At 40.2% G+C, this 25,513-nt stretch overlaps 1 protein-coding gene across 6 annotated transcripts in view; it reads left to right on the top strand.

The window, feature by feature from the left end:
* KLF7 (KLF transcription factor 7) overlaps positions 1–25,513 on the top strand; it is a 112,418-nt gene that overhangs the window by 74,502 nt on the left and 12,403 nt on the right. For all 6 annotated transcript variants that reach the window (XR_009533182.1, XR_009533184.1, XR_009533183.1 and 3 more), the window contains one exon: positions 18,989–19,112. Coding sequence is in view for 2 of the 6 variants with exons in the window: in XM_060106366.1 (XP_059962349.1) it covers positions 18,989–19,112 (124 nt within the window). In the remaining 4 variants the exon portion in view is untranslated. The remainder of the gene's footprint in view (positions 1–18,988; positions 19,113–25,513) is intronic.

Below are 25,513 nucleotides of genomic sequence, written 5' to 3' on the forward strand. Positions count from 1 at the left end.
ACACCGTGATCAAGTGGGGTTTATCCCAGGAATGCAAGGATTCTTCAATATATGCAAATCAATCAATGTGATACACCATATTAAGAAACTGAAGGATAAAAACTGTATGTTCTCAATAGATTCAGAAAAAGCTTTCAACAAAATTCAACACCCATTTATGATAAAAACTCTCCAGAAAGTGAGCATAGAGGGAACCCACCTCAACATAATAAAGGCCATGTATGACAAACCCACAGCCAACATCATTCTCAATGGTGAAAAACTGAAACCATTTCCTCTGAGATCAGGAACAAGACAAGGTTGCCCACTCTCACCACTATTATTCAACATAGTTTTAGCCATAGCAATCAGAGAAGAAAAGGAAATAAAAGAAAAAGAAATAAAGTCCAAATTGAAAAGAAGAAGTAAAACTGTCACTGTTTGCAGATGACATGATCCTATACATAGAGAATCCTCAAGATGCTACCAGAAAACTACTAGAGCTAATCAATGAATTTGGTAAAGTAGCAGGATTCAAATTAAATGCACAGAAATGTCTGGCATTCCTATACACTAACGACGAGAAATGTGAAAGAGAAATTAACAATCCTGTTTACCACTGCAACAAAAAGAATAAAATATCTAGGAATAAACCTTCCTAAGGAGATAAAAGACTTGTATGCAGAAAACTATAAGACACTGATGAAAGAAATTAAAGACGATACAACCAGATGGAGAGATATACCATGTTCTTGGATTGGAAAAATTAACATTGTGAAAATGACTCTACTACCCAAAGCAATCTACAGATTCAGTGCAACCCCTATCAAGCTACCAATGGCATTTTTCACAGAACTAGAAGAAAAAATTTTACAATGTGTATGGAAACACAAAAGACCCCAAATAACCAAAGCAATCTTGAGAAAGGCAAACGGAGCTGGGGGAATGAGGCTCCCAAACTTCAGACTATACTACAAAGCTACAGTAATCAAGACAATATGGTAGTGGCACAGAAACAGAAATAGAGATCAATGGAACAGGCTAGAAAGCCCAGAGATAAATCCACCTTATCTTTGACAGAGGAGTCAAGAATATACAATGGAGAAAAGACAGCCTCTTCAATAAGTGGTGCTGGGAAAACTGGACAGCTACATGTAAAAGAATGAAATTAGAGCACTTCCTAACACCGTACACAAAAGTAAACTCCAAATGGATTAAAGATCTAAATGTAAGGCCAGACACTATAAAACTCTTAGGAGAAAACGTAGGCAGAACACTCTATGACATAAATCACAGCAAGATCCTTTTTGACCCACCTCTTAGAGAAATGGAAATAAAAATAAAAATAAACAAATGGGACCTAATGAAACTTAAAAGCTTTTGCACAGCAAAGGAAACCATAAACAAGACAAAAAGGCAACCCTCAGAATGGGAGAGAATATTTGCAAATGAAGCAACTGACAAAGGATTAATCTCCAAAATATACAATCAGCTCATGCAGCTCAATATAAACAACCCAATCCAGAAATGCACAGAAGACCTAAATAGACATTTCTCCAAAGAAGATATACAGATTGCCAACAAACACATGAAAGGATGCTCAGCATCACTAATCATTAGAGAAATGCAAATCAAAACCACAATGAAGTAGCATCACCTTACACTGGTCAGAATGACCATCATCAAAAAATCTACAAATAATAAATGCTGGAGAGGATGTGGAGAAAAGGGAACCCTCTTGCACTGTTGGTGGGAATGTAAATTGATACAGCCACTATGGAGAACAGTATGGAGGTTCCTTAAAAAACTAAAAACAGGACTACCATATGACCCAGCAATCCCACTACTGGGCGTATACCCTGAGAAAACCATAATTCAAAAAGAGACATGTACCACAATGTTCATTGCAGCACTATTTACAATAGCCAGGACATGGAAGCAACCTAAGTGTCCATTGATAGATGAATGGATAAAGAAGATGTGGCACATATATACAATAGAATGTTAGTTGGTCCTAAAAAGAAACAAAATTGAGTTATTTGTAGTGAGGTGGATGGACCTAGAGTGTGTCATACAGAGTGAAGTAAGTCAGAAAGAGAAAAACAAATACCTTATGCTAACACATATATATGGAATCTAAAGAAAAAAAAAAAAAAAAGAAAAGGTTCTGAAGAACCCCAGGGGCAGGACAGGAATAAAGACGCAGAGGTAGAGAATCGACTTGAGGACAGGGCGAGGGGGAAGGGTAAGCTGGGCCGAAGTGAAAGAGTGGTATGGACATATATACACTACCAAATGTAAGATAGATAGCTAGTGGGAAGCAGCTGCATAACACAGGGAGATCAGCTCTGTGCTTTGTGACCACCTAGAGGGGTGGGATAGGGAGGGTGAGAGGGAGGGGATATGGGGATATATGTATACATATAACTGATTAACTTTGTTACACAGCAGAAACTAACACAACATTTTAAAGCAATTATACTTCAATAAAGATGTTAATTTAAAAAAAAGAGAGAGAGTGGTTAGCCCCATTTTGCAGAGGAGGAAAGTGAGACTCAAAGAGTATGTAACTTTCTAAGACCAAATAGTAAGTAGTAAGAGTAAAGGCTAGAACCCAGTTCTCCTGATTGTGAGTTGTGTGTTTTTGTGTGTGTGTGCGCGCGCATATGTATTTTCCACTGAACTGTACTTGCAAACATGATACTCCATTTCCAGAAGTTCTGGCAACCTTTCTGAATAAAACAAAAAGTGAGATTGAGATGTGAAATAATGCTTTTACTGCAAGTTTTCCATTTGGGCATGTATCATTTTCATTCATTGCTTTCTGTTTACCCTTTGAATTAATAAGAACATAAATGAAGCTATTTGTGGCAGAGACCCAGGCTAACAGAGGCTTAAAGAAGATGGAAGATTTTTTTTCTCTTTCACATAAAAGTCCAGGCTGTGAGGCAGGTGTGCTCTGAGAAGTTTTCAAAAGCCCAGACTCCTGTCCTGTTGATCCCTCCCGCATCCCAAGGGTTTCTGTCCTTAAGGGATCACCCATGTCCATGCAATTCAAGATGGCTACTCCCAGGCCTGCTTTATAGCAACCTAGTTTTCATGCAACTGTTTTGAAAGTGGGAAGGGGAGAGGATGTCCCAACTTTTAAAAGTACAGCTTGGAATTGGCACTTGTCACTTCCACTCACATCTCATCAATCAGAAGTTAGTTATATGTCGATATGCAACTGCAAAGGAGCTGGGAAGTAGAATTCTCATTCTAGGTGGCAATGAGCATGGCTAAAATCCGGGGATTCTCTTGTGATAGAAAAAGGGAGAATGAGTATAGAAGGACAACTCGCTGTGGCTGCTCTGCTCTGAGTCTTAAGAATAGCCTCTTTTAAAGACATTTAAACATGAAGCACTTCAGTTCAGAAATTCTAAAAGTATAATATGGTAAGAAAAAAAATCGTGGTGCATTTTAGTTTGTGGCACATTGCACAGTCAAAATAACTGAAGGAAAACTAGCTTCCTGTGGTATGCCAGAAGTTCTGAATGGAAATTTAATTTACATTTTGCAATTTATGAGAATATTGCATTATTGGCATAATATGAAGTGACTGGAAAATGAATAACTTCGAGAAAGTAAGCCTATAGGGTCAAATTAACCACATCTTAATATTATTGCACTTTTTTCTTTCCAAAGTATCAAATCACATTGCACTGACATTTTCACCCCAAGTTGAAAATTTAGTAGAAGAATGAAAAGTATTTTGTAGCTGTGGGTTTAGCACAGACAAAATTAAGGCTGTTTGAGGTTAGAGGGATATAGTCTGACAGATTGTGTGGGGATGTTTTTACATATGTGGGTGTCAACATGTTTGTGCTGAATTGTTTGCAGATTTGGGGGGGAGGTGGTTTTGTGTGTGTGTGTGTGTGTGTGTGTGTGTGTTAATGTAGACTCCATGGGTGGCTTCAATCATTGTGTTTTCTTCCTAATTCCTATTACAAAGCAGCAGAAAGAGGTTGTAGGAGGATCTAAGCTACAGTGCTTGAAGGAAGGTTTGAACTAAGGACTAGTCATGGATGCATGTTTGTTCGATCAAGTTAATTGACGGTCTTTGAAATGTCTCCACTGTTCTAAATAAGTCTTGGAAATACTAAGGTAAATAAACCTGGCCTCTACCCTTGCAGGGACCAGTTGGTTTTGTGAGGTGACAGCGTGTAAACAAATCACTCAATCAGTAAGATAAGGCTCTTCTGAAGAAGTTATAGGATCAGAGGAGAAGGGGCACCCAGTTCTACCAGAGTTGGTCTAGAATCGCTTCCCAGAGGATATGCTTTGTGAGCTACTGGTGCCACACATTAGGCTAGGCTCTGAGGATACAGCTATGTAAAGACAGGAACTCTCACTTCAAGGAAATCAGTCTCCTGAGAGGGGGGTGGCTTGTCATCAAGGCCCCTAAGGGTGTGGTTCTTAGTTCTTTCCAGTCCATTCTTGAAATTCCTCTTCATATACTCACCCTTCACCTCAGCTGTGACACCCCACTGTTCCTCATCTGTGGGCCTTTGTGCCTGCTGTTCCTTCTCCCTGAAATGCCCACTGCCCTTGTCCCTGGCATCCTTCAAGTTTCCATGAGGCTTCTCTCTTCTGGGATGCCTACCCTGAGGGTCCTACAGAGTCTTGGGATGGCCTTCTCCACACATCCACGCACACACACTGATCAGACACATCGGGCTTTTGTTGTTTGTGTGCACACATGGGGCTTCCCCACCTGGAAACCCCTCTAAAACAGAGACCCTTTACTTTTTTGCTTTAATCTCCGGCACTGTCATTGCTCGGTGCATATAAGAAACAACAAGTAATGTTGGTTGAATCTAGGTTGTCACACTGGAGAAGCTGATGGTATTTTCACCATCAGTGAGTTAGACCAGAAGTCTTCGTATCTGACTTTACCTGCTCACTTGTGGACAGAGATGAGGTGTGTTGGAAACAATTGCATGTTAGGGTTTGTGAATCTGGAAGGCAGGATGTTACTGTTGATTTCTGATTGATCACTGACCTGTTCATTAGTAAGTGTCATTCTGAGTGCACTATATGCACTGAGAATGCCTGAGCTGGTACTCGATGGTGGGGGATGACAAAGAGGCAAGCGAGAAAGCATCTAGCTCTGTTCCTAGACACATTGGGTACTCAGGCAGGGCAAAAGATCAAGGCATAAAAAGATAAATATCTATAGGAAATTGCAAACAGGTGGCCAAAGAGTGAAAACTCGGACAAAACTATAGTTTTCTGAGAAGGAGAAATACTTTGGGCTGGGGTGACATGTAGAAGACAGACACATCTTGAGTTGAGGACATCCCCGTAAGCAGGAAGGGCTGGGGAGGGCTGCTTGGGAATGTCGGAGATTGAGGGGTTTGTGGAAGGAGTAGTGGATAGATAAGGGTAGGAAAAAAAGTAAGATGGTTTTGTGGAAAAAGTGAGATGGTTTTGTGGACATCTTTTCCAAAGTACATAGGCAGTGGTATTTGAAGAGCATCTTGCATAAGTTATCATTTGTCAAAATAAGAGACTAATATTTTCCTTTTGAGTTTCTTTTTCTTAAACTTCGTACTTGGGTAGGTACATATGTGGGATGGTTTAGCTAATGGGGAAATTCGGTCTCTGGGAAAAAAGGGGGTTAATCTTGGGAGAGTTAAGTTATATAGACAAATTGATGTTTTAAATCTTGACTCGAAATCTCTAGGGAATTGGATCCATATCTATTCAGCTTGAATGGTAGCTGGTCCAGGTGAGGGCCCATATCTCCATCATCTGTGTGTACATGATACAATTTGGGCTTTTTGAGGATTGATAAAGTTACCTTTTTGTTTTTTTAATTTAAGACAAATTACCTTATCCAGTATTGATTTGCTTAGACCACTTCTCCACCATCTGCATTTGTATAATCAGGGAATAACAATTAATGATTGTGTTAGCTGAATCAGAACAAATTCAGGATGCTGACACTAGTCATTTAATAATTTCCAAAATCAGATCTAACATGGTTTTTGGATTATCCAGTTTTATGGTTTTCTATACCACCGGTCCATCTCTTTCCATATATATCACATATGTAGCAGAAAATTAACTCTGTACCCTAATATATGTGTTTCAAGCTTATATTATCCAATTTTTAGTTAGCAAAAAAGGAAAATTCAGTGTATCTAAGACAATAAATTCGGCATCATCTACTAATGTGATATGTGCCAGTTGATGACTACCATGTGTCCTGGATCCGGTGAGATTTGTTTTAGCCTACCCTCCCCACACACTGGTACTGGACCTCCATGCCCCTCTTTTTTTCATAAATCCCAGATACACAGTCCTCTCCCACTGCCCTCGGGTTCTCCCAGATCCTCACCAGTAGGTATCAGGCCTACTCTCATTCAAAGCTCTGTGCTACCCATTATTCTTTTTTTTTTTTTTTTTTTTTTAGCACAGTATGTGGGCCTCTCACTGTTGTGGCCTCTCCCGTTGCGGAGCACAGGCTCCAGACGTGCAGGCCCAGCGGCCATGGCTCACGGGCCCAACCGCTCCGCGGCATGTGGGATCTTCCCAGACCGGGGCACGAACCCGTGTCCCCTGCATTGGCAGGCGGACTGTCAACCACTGCGCCACCAGGGAAGCCCCCCATTATTCTTTTTCTTACTACCTCCCTTCATGCTAGAAGAATAAATTCCTGCCAATACTCACTTGAAGTTGTACACCTGAGTTGCCAGCCTCTGAAATTCATTGGACCTTTGGGGGAAGGGTTCCTGTTCTATGTTGGTTTGCTTCTGAAGGGCACAGCACACTCCTGCATTAGAGATATTATTACTTTCACAGTGGCTTGGTGATACTTTTCATATCAACTAAGCTGGGAACATGTTGATTGGGGCTAAAGTTACATTTTTTTCCTCTTCATTTTTAAAATTAAATTTTTTAAAATGATTCAAAAATTAATAGTTTGGTCATGGTTGTAATAGTAATACACTGTTCCTGCATGTATCCTTTGCAGTCATGCTATATTTACATTTGAATACAAAAATCAAAGATTTTGGCCATGAGTTTGAAATTCATAGTTCTTAATCAAATTCTTACCTAAATACATCACATTGAATTGTGGAGGCCTGGCTTACAGAGTAATATCTTTATTGCTAAATGGAGGAAATGCCCTACAAATTAGTTTCAATTAAATTCACATGGTGTAGTTATTGTGACAGGAAAAGAGACAAATGTTTTACAAATTTTTCCTTCAAATTTAATTTCTATCTAGCTTTTAACTTTTTTTTTTTTTTTTTTTTTTTTTTTTTTTTTGTGGTGCGCGGGCCTCTCACTGTTGTGGCCTCTCCCGTTGTGGAGCATAGGCTCCGGACGTGCAGGCTCAGCGGCCATGGCTCACGGGCCCAGGTGCTCCGTGGCATGTGGGATCCTCCCGGACTGGGGCACAAATCTGCGTCCCCTGCATCGGCAGGCGGACTCTCAACCACTGTGCCACCAGGGAAGCCCTAGCTTTTAACTTTTATTGTAACTTTGGTAATCACCAAAATGTACTTAAATTTCCAAACTGATATTAAACTTTCCTTGAATTTATCTTTAAAAAGCTGATAAAAATAATTTTTAAAATTAATATTGGACAACAGCAACAAAAAGAAGCCAGTAAGAATCAAAGCAAAATAAGAAAAAATTAACCATGGTGCCAGAAAAACACTTAGTTCCCCGAATGGTCATACTTACCTATTTTACAGCTTGAGAACATATAACTTCAGGTATGAGTGTTGAATTTTTAAGTGAGTTTACAGTCTTGAGAATTACTCTCTTAAGACTTCTGGGATTTTGTTTTTGCTTTGCTGGGGGAAGGGAATTAATTGTAACTTACTGAAAATATTAGAATGCTGTATACATTTTGATAAAATAAAAAATCAGTTTGACTTTGAGAATATTATGATACCCCTAGCCTTATGGGACACATGCTGTGGTATCTAAAAACAAATGTATTGGACTCACAGGTTGCACATTTGCAAAAACTCTGTAATTGCTGAGAGATATACTTGTTCCAGCATCTGTGATGGTTGCCTGTTTTCATGACCAATCCAGTCTTCCTTCAGCGTTTCAAACAAATTCACCAAGAATCTAACAGTTCACCTCCAAAGGAACGTTTTAGAAAAAGTTAACAGTCACTAAAAATGGAATATGTCCCCAAAGACTTGTTTAATCCTGTGTATTTTCAGGCCATGTTTCACAAAGCTAGGTGGGTCTGAGAAGTGATTCAGTGTGATGCCTGGGCTCCAGTTTAAGTTTCATGGAGAAGCCCTTGTGCCCTTGCCCTGCATACAGAGGTGACAGAGGTCTCTGTTCCCATAGTCTTCTCTGGCCTCCTGCACACCTGAAAACTCCATTTTGATATCACCATCATTGTCAATACACCCTTTATTCATTTGGGACTAAGTAATTGACCACTTTTATGTACTAGACTCCATTGAATCTTCATAACTACAAGAGAAGCGGAAAGATGTTTTAAAATTTCTTTTCTACGCGGTTGAGAACAGTAAATCCAGAAGAAGAAGTTAACTGACTCTGCAAGGCTATATTGCTAGTATGTGGCAAAGCCAGAACTAAATGAATCTGTTTTTGGATGACCAGTCCTTTTTCTCTCCACCAGACCAATGATTCAAGTTTCATCAAGGCATTGAGGGAAGCCTACCCTGAGGGTCCTACAGAGTCTAGGGATGGCCTCCTCCACACATCCACGCACACACATTGATCAGATGCATTGGGCTTGTGTTGTTTGTGTTCACGCATGGGACTTCCCCACCTGAGAACTCCTTTAGTGCTGAGACCATTTACTTTTGCTTTAATCTCTAGCACTGTCATTGCTCGGTGCATATTAGAACCAACAGTTAATGTTAGCTGAATCCAGGTTGTCACACTGAAGAGGCTGATGGTATTTTCACTATCAGTGAGTTAGACCAGAAGTGTCAGTATTTGTCTTTGCCTCCTTACCTGCAGACAGAGATGAGTTATTTTGGATGATGTGTGTTAGGGTTTGTGAATCTGGGTAGCAGGGTGGTAACATAGCTTTTTGGGCTGGGCTTTGGTAAGAGTTTAGAAAGGATGAGCCCTTACACTTGAATTAATGGTGGGAATTCTACATAGAAGCTATATTTTAAACTAGTGCTGTCTAAAATAGAAATATATGCAAGCCAAATATGTGATTTAAAATTTTCTAGTAACCATATTATTAAAAAATTAAATAGAAATAGTAATTTTAATAATATATTTTATCTAAACCAATATATCCAAAATATTTTTTCAACATAAATCAATATGAAAAAATTATTGAGCTATATTTTATGTATTCTTTTTATTAATAAGTCTTCCATATCTGGTGTATTCTATACTTATTGCATGCCTAAATCCATATGCTAAATTTTCAGTGGTTAAAGTTAAATACAGTCCTACCAAAAGAAGAAACCATGTACTTTCTGGTGGTATCTTTAGGACTCTCTGTGTATAGTATCATGTCATCTGCAAATAATGACAGTTTTACTTCTTTTCCAGTTTGTATTCCTTTTATTTCTTTTTCTTCTCTGATTGCCGTGGCTAGGACTTCCAAAACTATGTTGAATAATAGTGGTGAGATTGGACATCCTTGTCTTGTTCCTGATCTTAGAGAAAATGCTTTCGGTTTTTCACCATTGAGAATGACGTTGGCTGTGGGTTTGTCGTATCTGGCCTTTATTATGTTGAGATAGGTTCCCTCTATGCCCACTTTCTGAAGAGTTTTTTTCATAAATGGTGTTGAATTTTGTCAAAAGCTTTTTCTGCATCTATTGAGATAATCATATGGTTTTTATTCTTCAATTTGTTAATATGGTGTATCACATTGATTGATTTGCATATATTGAAGAATCCTTGCATCTCTGGGATAAATCCCACTTGATCATGGCGTATGATCCTTTTAATGTGTTGTTGGATTCTGTTTGCTATTATTTGTTGAGGATTTTCGCATCTCTATTCATCAGTGATATTGGTCTGTAATTTTCTTTTTTTGCGGTATCTTTGTCTGGTTTTGGTATCAGGGTGATGGTGGCCTCATAGAATGAGTTTAGGAGTTTTACTTCCTCTGCAATTTTTTGGAAGAGTTTGAGAAGGATGGGTGTTAGCTCTTCTCTATATGTTTGATAGAATTCACCTGTGAAACCATGTGGTCCTGGACTTTTGTTTGTTGGAAGATTTTTAATCACAGTTTCAATTTCATTACTTGTGATAGGTCTGTTCATATTTTCTGTTTCTTCCTGGTTCAGTCTTGGAAGGTTATACCTTTCTAAGATTTGTCCATTTCTTTCAGGTTGTCTATTTTATTGGCATAGAGTTGCTTGTAGTAGTCTCTTAGGATGCTTTGTATTTCTTCAGTGTCTGTTGTAACTTCTCCTTTTTCATATCTAATTTTATTGATTTGAGTCCTCTCCCTCTTTTTCTTGATGAGTCTGGTTAATGGTTTATCAATTTTGTTTATCTTCTCAAAGGACCAGCTTTTAGTTTTATTGATCTTTGCTATTATTTTCTTTGTTTCTATTTCATTTATTTCTGCTCAGATCTTTATGATTTCTTTCCTTCTGCTAACTTTGGGTTTTGTTTGTTCTTCTTTCTCTAGTTCCTTTAGGTGTAAGGTTAGATTGTTTATTTGAGATTTTTCTTGTTTCTTGAGGTAGGCTTGTATAGCTATAAACTTCCTTCTTAGAACTTCTTTTGCTGTATCCCATAGGTTTTGGATTGTCATGTTTCCATTGTCATTTGTCTCTAGGTATTTTTTGATTTCCTCTTTGATTTCTTCAGTGATCTCCTGGTTATTAAGTAACGTATTGTTTAGCCTCCATGTGTTTTGTGTTTTTTACGTTTTCTTCCCTGTAATTGATTTCTAATCTCATAGCATTGTGGTCAGAAAAGATGCTTGATATGATTTCAATTTTCTTAAATTTACTGAGGCTTGATTTGTGACTGAGGATGTGATCTGTCCTGGAGAATGTTACATGTGCACTTGAGAAGAAAGTGTAATCTGCTGTTTTTGGATGGAATGTCCTATAAATATCAATTAACTCTATCTGGTCTATTGTGTCATTTAAAGCTTCTGTTTCCTTATTAATTTTCTGTTTGGGTGATCTGTCCATTGGTGTAAGTGAGGTGTTAAAGTCCCCCACTATTATTGTGTTACTGTTGATTTCCTCTTTTAGAGCTGTTAGCAGTTGCCTTATGTATTGAGGTGCTCCTATGTTGGGTGTAAATATATTTATAATTGTTATATCTTCTTCTTGGATTGATCCCTTGATCATTACATAGTGTCCTTCCTTGTCTCTTGTAACATTCTTTAGTTTAAAGTCTATTTTATCTGATATGAGTATTGCTACTCCAGCTTTCTTTTGATTTCCATTTGCATGGAATATCTTTTTCCATCCCCTCACTTTCAGTCTGTACGTGTCCCTAGGTCTGAAGTGGGTCTCTTGTAGACAGCATATACATGGGTCTTGTTTTTGTATCCATTAAGCAAGCCTGTGTCTTTTGGTTGGAACATTTAATCCATTCACGTTTAAGGTAATTATCGATATGTATGTTCCTATTACCATTTTCTTAATTGTTTTAGGTTTATTTTGTAGGTCCTTTTCTTCTGTTGTGTTTCCCACTTAGGGAAGTTCCTTTAGCATTTGTTGTAGAGCTGGTTTGGTGGTGCTGAATTCTCTTAGCTTTTGCTTGTCTGTAAAGCTTTTGATTTCTCCATCAAATCTGAATGAGATCCTTGCTGGGTAGAGTAATCTTGGTTGTACGTTCTTCCCTTTCATCACTTTAAGTATGTCATGCCACTCCCTTCTGGCTTGTAGAGTTTCTGCTGAGAAATCAGCTGTTAACCTTATGGGAGTTCCCTTGTATATTATTTGTCATTTTTCCCTTGCTGCTTGCAATAATTTTTCTTTGTCTTTAATTTTTGCCAGTTTGATTACTATTTGTCTCAGCATGTTTCTCCTTGGGTTTATCCTGTATGGGACTCTCTGCACTTCCTGGACTTGGCTGGTTATTTCCTTTCCCATGTTAGGGAAGTTTTTGACTATAATCTCTTCAAATATTTTCTCGGGTCCTTTCTCTCTTCTCCTTCTGGGACCCCTATAATGTGAATGTTTTTGCGTTTAATGTTGTCCCAGAGGTCTCTTAGGCTGTCTTCATTTATTTTCATTCTTTTTCTTTATTCTGTTCCGCAGCAGTGAATTCTACCATTTTGTCTTTCAGGTCACTTGCCCATTCTCCTGCCTCAGTTATTCTGCTATTGATTCCTTCTAATGTAGTTTTCATTTCAGTTATTGTATTGTTCATCTCTGTTTGTTTGTTCTTTAATTCTTCTAGATCTTTTAAAAACATTTCTTGCATCTTCTCAATCTTTGCCTCCATTCTTTTTCTGAGGTCCTGGAGCATCTTCACTATCATTGTTCTGAATTCTTTTTCTGGAAGATTGCCTATCTCCATTTCATTTAGTTGTTTTTCTGCGGTTTTATCTTGTTCCTTCATCTGGTACCTAGCCCTCTGCCTTTTCATCTTGTCTATCTTTCTGTGAATGTGGTTTTTGTTCCACAGGCTGCAGGATTGTAGTTTGTCTTGCTTCTGCTGTCTGCCCTCTGGTGGATGAGCCTCTTTTTCCAATGTTAAGAAAGCTTTGTGACATTTTCTGTCTCAGTGTCTGTATTCCCCAGGTGGTTTAAATTCTCTAGTGTTGCTGAGTATGATGTGAAAGCAATTGATGGGTCTTTGCTGCTTTCCTCTAGATGTGCTAGGTGACAATATAAACCCATTACAGAGTACCCTTTCTCCTTTCCATTTTGCTTTTCCATTTCCTGATCTGCAGAATTTCAAATTCCTAATCCAAGTCCTAAGGAGACCAGGACCTTAACATGCCCAGATAACAGAAATCTAGTAGCTACATTTTTTAAATAAATAAAAAGAAATAGATAGAATTAGTTTTAACAGAAACCTAGATACATCAACATCCTAGTCTCCTTAGGAAATGGATTAGGAACTTGAAGTTTTGCAGATCAGGAAATGAATGCAGAAAATTTGCATTAGCAATGTTTATTTTCAAGAGACTTTTAATGCAAGATTCTGACACCTTTCATATTTCATGCTACAATCTATATCTTAAAGGTGAATGTATAGTGCAATACGTTTGACATATCACTTATGCTCTCCCAAACCCATCTTCAGTGAGAACCTCTACCAGTGAGTTCCGTAAAATGACGCACTTGGTTTCCCAGAGGGGATGTTGCTCAGGAGACTAATCCTAGGGTTGAGATGAAGATTACAGGAAGATTTTCAGGATACTCCTTTTTTAGGCTCAGGCAGATAGGGAAGAAGTGGGAAGTAATCTTTGATGGTGAAGGAATAGTTAATCCATTGTAGAGTTTCACACTGTAGTCCCTGTCACACAGGCGTGGCCAGGTTTAAACAAGCAAGCAAACATTTTCTACCCTTATGCCAGTTCAGTACATAGAGAGGGACTGAAATCACTCAGGCTCTCCTGGCCCTCTGCTGTACGTGGGTCTTTGTTGCCAGTCAGGATGCTTTATTCATGCAGTGCCTTTTACAGGATTGAGCCAGGCCCTGCTTTAGTGCTGTTGGTGTCACAGTGAACAAAAGAGATGCCTGCATGAAGCTTATACTCTCCTAGGGGAAGCAGACAGTAGTACACACAAACAATATCCAGTCGAATTTCAGAGTGACTAAGTAGTATATAGAAGATGACAGAATCTGCTGTTCAGCAGAGGATGGGGAGGGTAGGTCTCTCTGAGGTGGAGACATTTGAACATTGACCTAAATGAAGTGAGGCAACAAGAGTGTTCCAGGTAGCAAGTGCAAAGGCTCTGAGGTGAGAGCATCCGGATAGGGCATGGGGAATCAGGTTGGCGGTGGCAGATCATGTAGACTCTATACTACAGGACCTTATAGGCTTTTGACTTTTATTCTAAAAGCAATAGGAAACCATTGGAGCATTTACACTTTAATATCTCCTTAACCATTTTTGGGTCATGAACTTCTTTGGCAGTCTGGTGAAGCCTGTGGAACCCTCTGCAGAATAATGTTTTCAAATGCATTAAATAAAATCTGGGGGATGTTAAAGAAAACAATGATCTGGAAATACAAAGATTGAAGTCCCCTGTAAGGGACACACATGCTCTGATTTACATTTTCAAAGGGTTGTTCTGACTGCTGCAGTGAGAATAGACCGTAGGGGCCAAGGATAGAAGCACAGAGACCAGTGAGCTTGGAGCCAAGCTGTTTTCATCTACCCTGTAGGGCAACGGTCTCGAAATAGGGTTGTGCAACACAGTCTTTTTGAGTGCAGGAAGAAAAATTTATAACTTCTATTTATATTCAATTGACCCTAATTCTTTTAAATTTCTATATTGAGTGTATGTTTTATAATATCCTAATATATTAGGACATTAGTACATTTATATAATTCATGAATAAATCTTCATGTATTGGAGGTACATGTTCAAAAGGTAATGGTGACAATATATTTTGATCAATCAAATGTGATGATTGTGATGTAGGAAGAGTTACTCTGTAAGAAACTAAAAAAAAAAAAATGCCACACTGCTTTAGACCACATTCCATTTCAGAGGCCATTTTGTGGGGAAGCATGAATTTGTGCCATGATTCAGCCTTGCTAAATGTCATTCCTGTTTCTCAAGCATCCTTAACTCTCCTTAAGAGCCCTCATATGGCTATAAATCTACTTACACCTGATTAGACCTACTATCACATCTGACTGGCACATACTCCCCCAGGGAAATGAGTTTCCTGGGATTAATAATTTCCAGAAAGGAAAAGTAGTTCTCGATGTTCCCCCTAAAATTCAGAGGGCTCTGAAGAGTGGCTTCTACCGCGGGCCCCGTGAACCGTGCAGGCACTGCCATGCTCTCCTGTACATCCTCTTTGTCACGTGCTTGCCTTCATTCACGCACTCCTTCGGGACTTGAGTCCTGATGTTTGAAGCCTGTCTCCCATTTGCCTGTCTCACAGAGACCTCTCTTGAACATTTTTGTTCACTCTTGAGATGCAGTGAGCCAAATGCTGGGCATTCGAGGTGCCACAAGTGTAGCGTGGGGCAGGGGTATGACATTTTCTGTTTTATACCCAGGAATAGGACCTGGAGTGGAGCAAGGAGAGAAGGGAGGGTGAGGCAGATGAGCTGATTTTGCATGAATCTGTTCAGTTATTATTGAACTGCCTTTTTCTTTTCTTTCTTTCTCCCTCCCTCCCTCCTTCCCTTCTCTATCTCCCACTCTCTTTCTTTCCCTCCCTCCCTCCCTCCCTTCCTTCCTCCCTCCCTCCCTCCTTCCCTCCCTCCTTCCCTCCCTCCCTTCCTTCCTCCCTCCCTCCCTCCTTCCCTCCCTCCCTTCCTCCCTCCCTCCCTCCTTCCCTCCCTTCCTCCCTCCCTCCCTTCCTTCCTCCCTCCCTCCCTCCCTTCCTTCCTTCCTTCCTTCCTTTCTCCCACACCCCCTTCACCCCCTGTTTTTTTTCTAAAAGACTTTGTTTTCTTTTATAAAGAAAGCCGTTTTTCTCTCAAGAAGGAAACCCAAGTCTTTCATAAAATGAGCAGAAATCCTCAGGTACGGTGTTAGGATAAAAACTAATGCATTGTGGGTGTAGGTTGTTCTGCCCCCAAGATCCAGCAGTCAGGTGTTGGTGTCTGGGGGATGTAATCTTGGCCATGCAAAGTACTGACAGAAGAATTTCACTGACTAGAGAGTAGATATTAGTTTGTGGAAGTGGGTACAGAACCCAGAAACTATGCCAGCCTAACCACACTATTTGTGAGCTTTAGATAGGAAATTGTATCCCCAATTCTTTGTATTTTTCCTGTTCCTCTGATTTCTGAACTCTCCCTGTTTCAGGCACTACTCCTTCCTTTGGCTGAATTCTTTCTTGGTTATTTTAAATTTCTTATTAGTGAGTATTTGCGGAAATGGCAACTTGTAGGTCAATTAATCAGGAGCTAGAAAAATAACCTGATGAATCACTGTAGCATAACTTGGCTAAACTAGCAGGGCACAGAGGGTCTTGTCCTTAGTGTTATTCTGTAGAGCACCTGCTGCAAGCAGGAAACAATGTTAGGTGACACGATTCAGAGCTAAGTCAAGCTGTTGGTAATTTCTGTCTGTGCAGTGGCAAAAGGGACACAGTCACTGGAAGGACACTGAAATAGCTACTGGGAAGAGGATGGTTGGTTTGTGCCAGGAGTTAACAGAGCATCTACATTATTTTCTGGGAAATAACTAAATCCTTGATATTATTTGTCAGAATAAAAAAGAACAAAACTGGTTTAAAAAATTCAGCAAGGGGAAAAGCAAACACTTTGAATTTTTTTTAAAAAATACCCAAAGACATCTACTTTAGTCTCCCTCATTTTCTCTCTGTCCTTCCTGTGTCCTTCAGAGTATGGTTGCCTGTGATGGACGGGTCTGTTCGATTGTGGGATTGATTTTGGGGACTGGATGTCTCTGCTTGTTGCTGTAGAATGTCATGGGATTTCCAGATGCCTTGTTGCACTTGGGGTATGCTTGGTACCCAAGGTTCCAGGACCCTCCAATTTTACTTTCATTTGAAGGCCTTTGAGGGTGGAAGGTATTTTGAATTTCTGAAGTCTTTGGTGCCTCATTCTCTGTTTCTTGTTGTTGTTTGTGACGGATTTCCTTGAAGTAACAGAGCCCCGTGGGTGATCAATAACATTAAGTAAATGATGCCAACAGGCCTCTCGGAGAGGGCACTTCTCTCTCCTACTTGGGTCTCTTATTTCCCCTTCAGCATCCCACTTATTCAGAGCAGATCTAAAGAGCACAGTTTTTCTGGTCCATTCTCCATCAGTATACTGAGAAAATACTTAAAACTTAAAAAGACTCTCTGTTTTCCAATATTCAGTTTGCCCAGAGTGACTCCAGACCCAGCTGTCTGGAGCCTGAACCCTGGAAGTTTGTACTGATGGCCAGTTAGACCTGTCTCCTCAGCAGCCTCTGAGAATATAGGTGAACGGGGAGGAAAGGGGGTTCAGATTAATTGAGCATTTACCTTGTGCCAGGCTCTGGAAATGCCTTATACACAACAACTTATGTAAGCCTCACAATAAACACAGGCGTCTCACCCCCATTTGACAGATAAGGACACTGAGGCCTGGTGTCTGCAACGAATGAATAAGATCCCAGGTATGCTAACTCCAAAGCTAACTTGACCCCTCCACTCTTCACCTTCTCTGCAGCAAGCGCACTCTTCCGAAATTGTGGCTTTAAGGATCCAGAAGGTGAACTTTTAACACCGCTCAGTGATTCTTTTTTTTGTTTTTTTTCTGGTTTCCAAAACTGAATGGGTTTCCTCCTGCGCTTCTGGCCCTCCTTCATGTCCTCTTGGTTCGATTGAAAAGAAATGCCTGTGTTTCTCATTCCTCTTCTCCATGGGTTTTACAGAGCAGCAGCCCACTAGGGCACCAATTTAATGAAATGAAATTTTCAATCATGTTTGGTTCAATTCTAGGTGATACAAATAAAGAATTGTGGATGCTTTGTAGTTAGATTCAAAGGGAAGGGAAAAGGTGGAAAGAAGAAAGTGGGTCAAGTATAGTACCTGGGCAATGTCTCCTTAAGTGCTGCCTAGTGAACGTTGAGCTATTAAAAATGGAGAAATAATGGGGCAGCCGTACTACTTTGGCACTTGTGTATCCGGAAATTTCAGGTTTAGCGGTTTATAATACTTACCTATGCCAGGCGTTGTTCTAATTTATATATAGTACATATGTATATTAATTTATGCTCTCCAAACCCTTTAAGGTACATATCTCTAAGAAAGCAGAGGCACAGAGATGTTGATTAACTTGCCCAAGGATAGACAGTTAAGGGCGGAACCAAAAGTTGAGCCTAGGAAGGTTGGCTTCAGAGCTGTTGACTGCTATGCTAACCAGCCTCTCAGTTACAGAGCTCAGTAACTCTCATGATTTCAAAGATCATTCTTCTTATTAGAACCAGCCCACCATACAGTTGGAAGGGTAAGTATTTGTCATGTTTGATGACAGACGTTGATGGGTTAAAAAAAAAGGTCTTAGGAAAATCATGTACTTTCTCTTCCATATTCCTCCATCTGTATTTACTGGGCGAAAAGGTCACGTGAGCACAGAGCTCGAATTTCATGCTTCTAAGCAGCTTCACTGTGGCTGAAACCTTGCTCTACAAATTGACTTTAAAAATATTTTGTAATAATGTGTATCACGCTCAAATATGAACGCTCTGGAGTCATTAAGTGATGAGCTTCTTAAATAGGACTTTTGCAACTGTATTTTACATAAATGCCGGGAATCGTTAAGTGATTTTTGTTTTACTCTCAAACCGTAGCCTTTTCTCGTGACTGTCCATCCACTCACATTTACTGGAAGGAACTGGGGTTCTGGGAGACCTGAGCTCTTTGCCTGGTCAGTCAGCTGCCTGGCTACAGTTTGTGGTAGGAGGGAAGCGAGGGGAGAAGACTAAAAAGGCTGAAATGGTAAATTACTGTAGGTTCTGGAGAAAAATAGAATTAGAAGCATTTGTGGTTCAGATGAAAATAGCACATTTCCTTTCTGCTTGCAGTCGGGGGGAGGGGGTCAAAGTGCTCCAGGGAATAGAAAATAAATAAAAATGGATCCCTCACCAGTTGAAGCAAATGCTCTGACTCTGGGAACTGAAATGACAGCTCCAGATTTGAAGATCTTATGAAACCACTTTTGAAGGTTAAAAAATAAAATAGAATAAAATAACAACAAGAAAAACACCAGGAGACTAAAAAAAAAAAAAAAAGTGACATACTGTGTTAGGAAATGCAGTCTTTCAAGAATGATTTCACAGCCCTTTTCCAAGACTGTAGAATAGGTAGCAGACCCTGATCAGGTGTGTGCCCGTTTTGTTCCTGTCGCTGACCATGGTCATTCCATCTCTTCTTGCAGGTGAGAAGCCTTATAAGTGCTCATGGGAAGGGTGTGAGTGGCGTTTTGCACGAAGCGATGAGCTCACAAGGCACTACAGGAAACACACAGGTGCAAAGCCCTTTAAATGCAACCACTGCGACAGGTAAAGAAACTTAGAAGCTGCTGGGATGGGGAAGGGAGATGCTGAAATGGGTGGGGGTGGGGGGCTGGTCGTGTGCTCTTGGGTTTATCACAAGCCTCTCTTGCAGAGACTCAGGCCTGGGAATGCCTTTTACTTCTCCATGGAGAAAACCAATTAGATAAAGGTGCCTCCTTGCATGTAATCAAGAGATGATATGAATTCTTGGATCAGTTACATAAGTATTTAATGAGTACCAGAACTGTGATAGTCACTGGGTGTCAATGAGACATAGCTCCTACCCTCAAGGGGATGATGTGACAGATAATTTTAGTATAATAGGAAAAGTGATAGGATAGAGAATGGTCACCTGTAGCTTCTGATCTTTTTATTAACATCAACACTATTTTTCCTCATCCTTAATAACGTGAAAGAATAGAAAGCCTGCTTAATGGAGGGAAGGTTCGTTATAAGGCTTTCCTTCGAAGCCCGGTTAGAAATGAATTTGCTGAAGAGAGTTCCCATTCTTTGGGGGGCCTGAACCATCCTTTCTTCTTTGAAAATAGGTACAGAGGTCTAAAAGTTGGTGAGGCTTTGAGAACTTATCCTATAATTCAATTTCAAACCTTCAGCATTTGATATGGAAGAAAGAGCTCGTAGCAGCAGATTCTACACAAGTAATAATATCTGACAGCCCTGGCATTATCAACCAATAAACCCCAAAATGGAGACTCTGCAGGCCAAGGTGAAGGCAGGATTAGGTTTAGACATAATCAAATAATGGGCTTGCATCTGAGCGTGTTAGCCTTCTAATCCTATTTCTGTGTTTAAAAGGAAGCTTAAGAAAATTAACCATCTTTTTAATGCACTACTAAAGGTCTCGGTTATGATGAGAAAAATGCTTCTAATACGATAAAAGCCCTGAAAGCCTCAGGGTTCCCCGGCTCAGCCAGCAGTTCACAGGCTGGCAGGAGGGGTGTGCAGGATGTCTGCAGAGGCCTGGCTCTCCGTCGGAGGAAATGCAATGGTTTTCACATCCTGCCCCCCTCATCACTGTGCCGGCACCTCCCTCACCAGACCTTCGTCTGGAGTAGTGCCTGTTTGTTTGGAGAGCACGGCAAGAGTGGCCAAATCTCATGGGTGGCCAGTTGGCTTGGAGCTCCTTTAAGATGCTTATAAAGGAGCATTCAGGATTTTCCTCCATTTTTTTTTTCCTTTTTCCTGAAGAGGCTATTTTCCTCTTATCTTCATTCTTGAAGAACTAAATAAAGCCCCCCATGCCTCCTGGAGCCCAAAGATAACCTCCCACCCCAGGGCTGAGGAAGTACATTCCATGAAGCTATTGTCTCTCATTCCCTTGGAGCTCTGTTCTGCTACCTAAAAACACAACCTGTTTTTTCATTTCTATCCCATTACCTCAAAGTCCCCCTAAATTTATGTGAATCAGCAGCTGTTCTTCTACAAATTATATTTCAGTGATGTTTCTCCTTATTTGATATCATCTCTCGACTCCCGTCTCAAGTTCATTCCTCTCTAACCCTGGCTACTAATAAAGAAGTTATATAGATGGTGACCCTTGGACCACAGTCCTTTGAGGAAGAGCCTTATATCAGTGGGGATGAAGAGGATCCTTTGTGAGTTGTCAAAGTGTGGTGGTATAGTAGGTACGCACGAGTCGCCTTGCCCTGAAGGGCGGTGAGGCTATTACTTGGAGGTGGTGCGTTACAGATGGCCATAATCCAGGGAAATTGCCAGAGTTAGTATTCCTCTCTTTAGGTCCACCGAGTTACTAAGCAGTATGCAACTGTCCAGCACTTGACACATTAGGATTAAACCTGACCATTTGTGTGATTTATATGGAGAAATATTTCACACCGACTGGATATTTCAGTGAAGGAGATGTCAGGGATGGGTAATTTGGTTAGTCTTTTGCTTTATTTTCCTCATTGAGATATACTCTGGTTTCTGGAGTTAGAAATTTGAGGAACAGGTGGTACAAATTCTGTGACGTGGTATTTGGGGGAGCTGGTGAGTAGCTCAGAGTCCTGTGACATGGGCCAAGAGTCAGTGCATTTCAACAGTGTCAGAAATCAGGGGGAGGAGTCTCATTCGTGTCTCCTGACAGGCAGCACCTTGTACTTCAGTTGCGGGAATTATGCTAAGAATAGAGCAGGTCTGGGAGGTGACGTGGGGAGTTGGAGTGGTCCCAAAGCCGATGGAAGGAAAGCCTGGGGCGACCGGGGACTTGGCATTCCTTAGAAGACTTTACCTTCAGAAACAGAGGGCATCTGTAGCCCTTAGCAGGACAGTGAAGCCTATTGGGCCCAAAGGGTGTATGAGCCCAAGAAACCTATCTCTTGCCTCGTGTAATTTAGCAATCAGACCACCTAGAGACTGAACTAGGATTAGGGTTTCTTGTCCTTAAAGCAGGTACCAAGTCTAACTTATATTTTTATTTTGCCTGAAGGGTAGATTAAACATACATGAGTTTTTGTTTGTTTTGCTAACATTTAAAATTGCTAAGTGCCACAAAAATCTCTATTCCTGGCTTTGTCTGAAAAACTCAGAAGATCTGGTAACAGTGGGCTCACATTCCCACGTGGTCGTGATTTTCTGGCGCTGAAGAATCATCACTACCTTTCAGTGATGGCCCTGTGGTCACTCATTTCTCACTGTCCCTCCTCCCCCACCACAGTCTCCCCAGTGAGAAGGCAGAGCATCAATCACCGGCCATCATCACACTTCTCGTTATGTCCTCTTAATCCATGCCTTATCAGAAGTGGAATCACATAGTTTAACAGTGCTGTGTGTTTCTTACACTTCACCCATTGCACCCATTTACTTTATCTGCCTGGCCCCTGAAGACATTGGGTTTTGTGACCTCTGGCTTCAGGTCTGGGTTAGAGGAGAAAGCAGTGAGGTGACTCTGCCATTTTCTTACTGTCAAACTCAACAGTGCAGCCCACTCAGTGATGAGCTGCTTACAACGCTGAATCTTCTTTCTCAGCCCACAGAGCATGAGGCTGCTGATGGTGGTCGTCAGGGCTGTTTCCACAAGTGGTCATATGCAGATATAATCCAGGGAGACTGCTCCCGGGGTATTACCTCCAAGATCCTGGGAAGTTTAGAGGAGGCATTTTGATCTTTGATCTCTAAGTCAGCTCAGTAAGAGGTGGTGACAAATACCAACCCCTATCTGGCCCTTCAGTGCCCTAGAGGATTGCTATCAGCTTAATGCCCATGTGACTTTAGTGGGCCTTTTTCATAAGCAGCAGAAACTACAATAGGGGTTTGACTAGTTCTCTGTAATGAACAAATTTCAATCATTAAGGACCTTCTTATTCAAGGTCATCTGACTGCTGTAGAGTCACAAATACCCTCTGGGGGTATATTACCCTTACAATTATTTGATTCTGCATTTCTAGATGCTAAGTTTATTACTTTTTACTTTACTATTCCTATGTGGAACTCAGTAAGTATAAATTAATAAATATAAGTTAATCATGGCTAAGTATCTTGCTGGTGTACGGGATTTAAATAAAACCTCAGTGGTGAGGCACCTAGTCTAATTTTTTTTTAACGTCTTTATTGGAGTATAATTGCTTTACAATGGTTTGTTAGTTTCTGCTTCATAACAAAGTGAATCAGCTATGCATATACATATATGCCCATATCTCCTCGCTTTGTGTCTCCCTCCCACCCTCCGTATCCACCCCTCTAGGTGGTCACAAAGCACCAAGCTGATCTCCCTGTGCTATGTGGCTGCTTCCCACTAGATATCTGTTTTACATTTGGTAGGGTATATATGTCCATGCCAATCTCTCACATAGTCCCAGCTTACGCTTCCCACTCCCCGTGTCCTCAAGTCCATTCTCTACGTCTGCGTCTTTATTGCTGTCCTGCCCCTAGGTTCTTCAGAACCATTTTTGGTTTTTTAGATTCCATATATATGTGTTAACATATGGTATTTGTTTTTCTCTTTCTGACTTACTTCACTCCGTATGACAGACTCTAGGTCCATCCACCTCACTACAAATAACTCAATTTTGTTTCTTTTATGGCTGAGTAATATTCCATTGTATATATGTACCACATCTTCCTTATCCATTCATCTGTCAATGGACACTTAGGTTGCTTCCGTGTCCTGGCTATTGTAAATAGAGCTGCAATGAACATTGTGGTACATGACTCTTTTTGTTTTGTTTTGTTTTGTTTTTTTGCATACGCAGGCCTCTCACTGTTGTGGCCTCTCCCATTGTGGAGCACAGGCTCCGGATGCGCAGGCTCAGCGGCCATGGCTCACGGGCCCAACCGCTCCGCGGCATGTGGGATCCTCCCAGACCGGGGCACGAACCCGTGTCCCCTGCATCGGCAGGCGGACTCTCAACCACTGCGCCACCAGGGAAGCCCTTTGGGTTTTGTTTTGTTTTGTTTTGTTTTTTGACTCTTTTTGAATTATGGTATTCCCAGGGTATATGCCCAGTAGTGAGGTTGCTGGTCATATGGTAGTTCTATTTTTAGTTTTTTAATGAACCTCCATACTGTTCTCCATAGTGGCTGTATCAATTTACATTCCCACCAACAGTGTAAGAGGGTTCCCTTTTCTCCACACCCTCTCCAGCATTTATTGTTTATAGATTTTTTGATGGTGGCCATTCTGACCAGTGTGAGGTGATACCTCATTGTAGTTTGATTTGCATTTCTCTAATGATTAGTGATGTTGAGCATCCTTTCATGTGTTTGTTGGCAATCTGTATATCTTCTTTGGAGAAATGTCTATTTAGGTCTTCTGCCTCTTTTTGGATTGGGTTATTTGTTTTTTTGATATTGACTGCATGAGCTGCTTGTATATTTTGGAGATTAATCCTTTGTTAGTTGCTTCATTTGCAAATATTTTCTCCCATTCTGAGGGTTCTCTTTTTCTCTTGTTTATAGTTTCCTTTGCTGTGCAAAAGCTTTTAAGTTTCATTAGGTCCCATTTGTTTATTTTTCTTTTTATTTCCATTTCTCTGGGAGGTGGGTCAAAAAGGATTGTGCTGTGATTTATGTCATAGAGTGTTCTGCCTATGTTTTCCTCTAAGAGTTTGATAGTGTCTGGCCTTACATTTAGGTCTTTAATCCATTTTGAGTTTATTTTTGTATATAGTGTTAGGGGATGTTCTAATTTCATTGTTTTACATGTAGCTGTCCAGTTTTCCCAGCACTACTTATAGAAGAGGCTGTCTTTTCTCCATTGTATATTCTTGCCTCCTTTATCAAAAATAAGGTGACCATATGTGTTTGGGTTTATCTCTGGGCTTTCTATCCTGTTCCATTGATCTCTATTTCTGTTTCTGTGCCACTACCATACTGTCTTGATTACTGTAGCTTTGTAGTATAGTCTGAAATCCAGGAGCCTGATTCCACCAGCTCCATTTTCCTTTCTCAAGATAACTTTGGCTATTTGGGGTCTTTTGTGTTTCCATACAAATTGTGAAGTTTTTTACTCTAGTTCTGTGAAAAATGCCATTGGTAGTTTGATAGGGATTGCATTGAATCTGTAGATTGCTTTGGGTAGTAGAGTCATTTTCAGAATGTTGATTCTTCCAATCCAAGAACATAGTATATCTCTCCATCTGTTTGTATCATCTTTAATTTCTTTCATCAGTGTCTTATAGTTTTCTGCATACAGGTCTTTTGTCTCCTTAGGAAGGTTTATTCCTAGATATTTTAATCTTTTTGTTGTAATGGTAAATGGGAGTGTTTTTTTAATTTCTCTTTCAGATTTTTCATCATTAGTGTATAAGAATGCCAGAGATTTCTGTGCATTAATTTTGTACCCTGCTACTTTACCAAATTCATTGATTAGCTCTACTAGTTTTCTGGTAGCATCTTTAGGATTCTCTATGTATAGTATCATGTCATCTGCAAACAGTGACAGCTTTACTTATTTTCTGATTTGGATTCCTTTTATTTGTTTTTATTCTCTGATGGCTGTGGCTAAAAATTCCAAAACTATGTTGAATAATAGTGGTGAGAGTGGACAACCTTGTCTTTTTCCTGATCTTAGAGGAAATGGTTTCCGTTTTCACCATTGAGAACAATGTTGGCTATGGGTTTGTCATAGAAGGCCTTTATTGTGTTGAGGTAAGCCCCTTCTATGCCTACTGGAGGGTTTTTATCATAAATGGGTGCTGAATTTTGTCGAAAGCTTTCTCTGCATCTATTGAGATGATCATATGGTTTTTCTCCTTCAATTTGTTAATATAGTTTATCACATTGATTGGTTTGCATATATTGAAGAATCCTTGCATTGCTGGGATAAATCCCACTTGATCGTGGTGTATGATTCTCTTAATGTGCTGTTGGATGCTGTTTGCTACTATTTTGTTGAGGATTTTTGTGTCCATATTCATCAGAGATATTGGCCTGTAGTTTTCTTTCTT

This window comes from Mesoplodon densirostris, chromosome 8, assembly GCF_025265405.1.
Source record: "Mesoplodon densirostris isolate mMesDen1 chromosome 8, mMesDen1 primary haplotype, whole genome shotgun sequence".
Lineage (NCBI taxonomy): Eukaryota > Metazoa > Chordata > Mammalia > Artiodactyla > Ziphiidae > Mesoplodon > Mesoplodon densirostris.